The sequence below is a fragment of the Helicoverpa zea genome, chromosome 9, assembly GCF_022581195.2.
Source record: "Helicoverpa zea isolate HzStark_Cry1AcR chromosome 9, ilHelZeax1.1, whole genome shotgun sequence".
NCBI classification, from domain to species: domain Eukaryota; kingdom Metazoa; phylum Arthropoda; class Insecta; order Lepidoptera; family Noctuidae; genus Helicoverpa; species Helicoverpa zea.
Window position 1 is genome coordinate 4,705,316 of NC_061460.1, and position 5,570 is coordinate 4,710,885.

A 5,570-nucleotide genomic window follows, 5' to 3' on the forward strand; every position below is an offset into this window, starting at 1 on the left:
CTTATAAATGTAATTCGAGCAATAGTTTGCCACCGATGGCACGTAGAAATAACAATAATTTTACGAAGTCAAAGTTATCATCATTTCCCGCGCATTTTAACGATAACGCGGCATCGATGTCGTGCGATGAGTGCACAGGGCCGTACTCAGATGCAGGGCCGCACTCAGGCGCGAGTTCTAACTTTAATAATACATCAAATGTGAATCTTGAGTCAATTTTAAATCAATGTAATTTGAATACAGGGTCGAACTCTAATACAGGGTCGCATTTTATTGACAACAATTTAATGCAAAATAATAATTTAAATAATCCTGATGTTCATGCATACTCAGTGTCAGATAAAAAATTCGGGTGTGTATGCTGTGGATATTTTCACCACACTATTTATAAGTGTCCGGTGTTTAATTCAAAAAATGTAAATGAACGTGAATCTTTAGCCAAATCAAAGCGCTTATGTTTCAATTGCTTAAAGCCCAATCATGCGGCTGATATGTGTCTGTCCAAAGCTTGCTGTACCAAATGCAACGCGCGTCATCACACGCTACTTCATCGCGACCAGGGCCCCACGTCAGCGTGTCCTGTGACTTCTTGTGCTACTCCAGCGGTTCCAGCTTCTTCTGCTGACCCAGTAGTTACTCTTAATTCTATGAATACAAGTTGCAACTTGCAGCAACATCGCTCATTAGTGTTATTAGGAACATGTGTGGTTAGGGCGTATGGTCCTTGTGGTGTTAGACATCTTCGAGCACTTATTGATAGCGGTGCACAGAGTTGTTTCTTAACAACTGCCTGCGCACTTCGATTAGGTTTACCCTTACGTAGTTGTGATTATTCTGTTGTTGGAATAGGACAGAATCCAGTGCTTGAAGTCAAAGGTGAAACATCATTTACGATTCAACCATTACACTCAGATCAACCAACTTTTACGGTACGAGCTATTGTCATGGAAGCTCTCACCCATAAAATGCCTTCAGTAGAAATACCTTCTTTTGTCAAAGCTAACCTCAAGCACTTGGTTCTAGCTGACAGTGACTTTGATAAACCCGGTGACATTGATCTTTTGTTAGGCGCAGATATTTTCCATAGCATTTATAATGGTCAAAGACTTGAAGTAGGCCCGGGTCTACCGGTAGCCCTACATAGTGTATTCGGCTGGGTTATCACGGGCAGGCTCGACGCTGAGTGTTCGCCTCCAGCTGAAACGTCAACACTTTTGGCTTCCACAGCTGCCTTAGACAATGTGGTCAAGCGATTCTGGGAAGTAGAAGAGCCGCCTAAGCAAACGATTGTCAACCCGGAAAATGAAAAATGTGAACAGATGTACACAGACCTCGTTCGACGCAACGAAGATGGAAGATATGTAGTACCTATGCTACTAAAGGAAGAACATGAGCAGTTAGGAGACTCTCATCGCACGGCCTTATCCAGACTTCATAATTTGGAGAAACGGTTCCTTCATCACGAAGACCTGAAACACGATTATGGAGAATTCATGCAAGAGTATCAAGACTTACATCACATGCATCAAGTTGAACCTTCTGATACAGATTTTAGATATTTGATTCCGCATCACTGCGTCATCAGACCTGACAGCACGTCAACGAGACTGCGTGTAGTTTTTGACGCCAGCGCGAAGACATCTAGCGGCATGTCTCTTAACGATATTGTCTACACAGGTCTAAAACTTCAAAACGATATCGTTGATATTATTACAAAATTTCGTTTACACAAAGTAGTCTTCACAGCCGACGTTTCCAAAATGTATAGAAATATTGAACTTCGTCCTGAGGACCGCAAGTATCAACATATCCTGTGGCGTAGCTCAACTTGTGAAGAAGTCCGTGAATATGAACTTAAGACTGTGACCTACGGCGTGAGCAGTTCACCATTTTTAGCCATCCGTACGCTACACCAGCTAGCAAACGATCACGGTGCATCATGGCCGGAAGCTGCTTCCATTCTGCGTCATGACACGTTCATGGATGACGTCACCGCTGGCGCTCCTTCAGTTGAAGCTGCCTTAAATCTGAAAGACGGAATTATTAATTTGCTGAATTGTGGTAAATTCGAACTACGTAAATGGAGCAGTAACTCACCTGAGTTCCTTGCACAACTTCCTTCTGAACATTGTCAAGTTCCAAAATCATTTTGTGACGATCAAAACATACAAACTTTAAAAATATTAGGTCTGCAATGGGACCCGAATCTAGATCTTTTTACTTATTCTCAATCTGAATTCACTCCAAAATTTACAAAGCGTTCCATTCTTTCTAATGTTGCTCGCATTTATGACCCATTGGGTTGGTTAACTCCCATGGTGCTTAAAGCTAAATTGATTCTTCAAGCCTTGTGGAAACTTCAATTAAATTGGGACGATCCTGTGCCAGACAGTATTGCTCATCAATGGACTGAGTTTGTCTCTGAGCTCAGTTACCTCAAACAAGTACAAATTCCTCGTCATATTCTGCCCTCAGACGTAGTAGAATGCCAGCTCGTTGGTTTTTGTGATGGTTCATCCAAAGGTTACGGTTGTTGTATTTATTTAAGATCTGTCTGTAGAGGTAAAATTTCAGTTAAATTATTAATCGCGAAGTCGAGAGTAGCTCCCATAAAACCAGTTACGATTAATCGCCTCGAACTTCTTGGTGCAGTACTTCTAGCTCGGGTCTTGAAACACATGGCTGACTTGTTAAATCCACACCTGAAGCTCTCTCGAGTGATTGCCTTCACTGATAGTAGTACAGTTTTATCTTGGCTTAATACTGAACCTTATAAATTAAAGACCTTTGTTTCGCATCGTGTAGTTAAAATTACCGATCTCGTACAGATTCAAAATTGGTATCACGTATCGACCTCCGATAATCCAGCTGATCATAGCAGTCGTGGGTTGTCATGTTCACAGCTGATCGCTTCTGATACCTGGTGGTCAGGTCCATCTTGGCTTTCTCTAGAGACTTCAGAATGGCCAGTTTCACAGGACGTATACGTGCCACCTGGAGGTGTGCCTGAGGTGAAGAGCTTGCCTGTGATAACTCATTCCGCGGACTTAGTGCCTTTATATGAGGGTCCGATTAAAAAATTATTAAGTCATTATTCTTCATTTTCACGTGTCCAAAGAGCATTAGCTTGGTTGTTGCGATTTAGTAAAGTCTTAAGAAAACTTACTTTCAATTGTAAAACTTTGACTGTGGAGGAATTAGAAAATTCATTATCCCTGCTTGTTCAACACGAGCAGACGGAATACTTTGCTAATGAGATAGAGTCAGTAAAATGTGCAAGGACTTGTTCACGTCCTATTCAAAAACTTAATCCCTTTCTCGATCACCGAGGACTCTTGCGAGTGGGGGGGCGTTTAGTAAATTCAAAACTTCCACTCTCTGAAATTTACCCTTTGTTGTTACCAAAAAATTCACGACTGTCTGCACTTATAGTTGACTATTTTCATAAACTTCATCTTCATTGTGGACCTAGAATGTTGCAGTCTATTATAAGTCGTAGATTCTGGATTTTGGGTATTCGCAATTTAATACGATCGCGACTTTCCAAGTGTGTAACGTGCTTCAAAGTAAATCCCACATCAGTTTCACCTATAATGGGAAATCTACCGGCACCCCGAGTACAACCTTCACGATGTTTTTCAAAGATAGGGATAGATTTCGCAGGACCCTTCATCGTGAAAGAGAGTAAAAGGCGTAAGGCGCCTGTTTACAAGGTGTACGTCTGCGTGATGGTATGTCTCGCAGTAAAAGCGATCCATCTTGAGCTAGTTACAGACTTGTCGACAAGTGCATTTATCGCAGCTCTGGACAGATTCGTATCACGCCGTGGTCTTTGTCAACTTATTATCTCTGATTGTGGTACAAATTTTGTCGGGGCCAAGCGCTACTTAAGCGAGGTTCACCAGTTTCTTTCCACTCAGGAGTCAGAACTTAATACTGAGTGTACAAAGCGTAATATCGTGTGGCAACATAATCCACCAACTGCTAGCCACTTTGGCGGTATTTTTGAAAGTGGTGTTAAGTCGATGAAATACCACCTTAAACGAGTTATTGGCTTACAAGTGCTAACGTTCGAAGAGATGTTGACTGTGCTGAATAAAGTAGAAGCCGTCCTTAACTCTCGGCCGTTATGCGCTTTGTCTAGCGATCCCACTGAGGTAGATGTCTTGACACCGGGTCATTTCATCACTGGTGGTCCTTTGGTATCATTACCGGAGATACCGCTTACAGATACGTATTTGCCGCCTAAAGAGCGATGGCAATTGTTGCAAAAAATGACACAGAGTTTTTGGAAAATTTGGCAAAGAGATTACCTTCATACACTGCAGCAGAGGTGCAAATGGTTCAAAGACCAAGTCAATGTGCAAGTAGGTGATATAGTTACGATCGTGGAACAAAATCTCCCACCGTTGGAGTGGCGTTTCGGTCGGGTTGTCGAGCTTCATCCAGGCTCTGATGGTGTAGTGCGTGTCGTCACGCTACGTACGGCCAAAGGACTACTTCGACGGCCTGTAGTCAAGATTTGCCCTTTGCCTACTTCTAACTAAACCTTAACCTTTCCATTGTAATTTATTAACCATAATTATTGTTAATGTAGCTTAAAATCAACTTACTCTTAACTTAAAATTATAAACTTAACTTACTAGGTAATTCAGCACGATTTGAACTCAAGCACACATAACACGCATCTTTTAGTCTTTTCGACTCTTATTTTGTGAAATCCCTGGACTGATTTCAAGTGGGGGGGAATGTTTGAGCTTGCATGCATTCCTTATTCCTTCCATTTCCCTCTCCTAGTTCCAAAAACTGCCACTCACCAAGCGAAACGTGGCGCCACCGTCAATGCAAAAAACTTTCGCGCGAGTGCCAAAATTACGACGCCGGCCGCCATAACGCGCCGCAAATTAAAATCAAAAACTGTGTCTAAACTTCTATAAACTTCTTAAACTAGTCGACAACCCCTGCAGGGAGTTACTGGGCGCCCATCATACTATAAATTATATGTGTACAAGTGATCTGTGCAGTAGCGTGAGTGGATCAAGTTGCAGCAACCGGCGGAACTTTGTAAGTACCTACTGATTCCTATTTCCCATCGGTCCTGTGTGCAGCTTTCCATAAACCTCTCACAGAAAATCTCGTCCAGCCTTACAACCTGGATAGATCTGTAAAAAACCCTAATGGTCTAGGGCTTACGGTCAACGAAGCGCCGTTCAAGTCACACCAGGTAGGTATTAAGAAAGAATAGGTAGTAAGAAAGACATAGACCTATTTATATAGAGAAGAAAGACCTATATTTTGTCAAAGGAGATGGCCAAAAAAAGACAGGCCAGAGTCAACAGAAACTTCATATGAATGATCGGATTCATTATAATCATCATCATCCTCCTGCCCTTATCCCTAATTTTATTTGGGGTCGGATTCAGTATAGCTAGGTACATAAGTGGAGTACCTACATGAAAGGAGTACATAAGAGAGCACATAAAAGGGTATATAAAAGAGTACATAAGAGGAGTATATAAGAGGAGTACATAAGAGAGTACATAAGTGAGTACATAAGAGGAGTACAAAAG

The 5,570-nt window shown here is 41.9% G+C and overlaps 1 protein-coding gene across 1 annotated transcript; it reads left to right on the plus strand.

Annotated features, from left to right (window-relative positions):
* The first annotated feature begins 965 nt into the window (after positions 1 to 965).
* Positions 966 to 2,863, plus strand: LOC124633077. The gene is made up of 2 exons (XM_047168169.1): positions 966 to 2,061; positions 2,829 to 2,863. The coding sequence occupies exons 1-2, from the start codon at positions 966 to 968 to the stop codon at positions 2,861 to 2,863; spliced, it is 1,131 nt and encodes a 376-aa protein (XP_047024125.1).
* Positions 2,864 to 5,570: the final 2,707 nt, after the last annotated feature.

Bases quoted from the DNA above. Each gene is read 5' to 3' on its own strand.
- LOC124633077 (XM_047168169.1), top strand. From the start codon at position 966: ATGCCTTCAGTAGAAATACCTTCTTTTGTCAAAGCTAACCTCAAGCAC. The intron at 2,062-2,828 runs GTAAATTCGAAC...GATCTCGTACAG, and splicing joins TATTAATTTGCTGAATTGTG to ATTCAAAATTGGTATCACGT.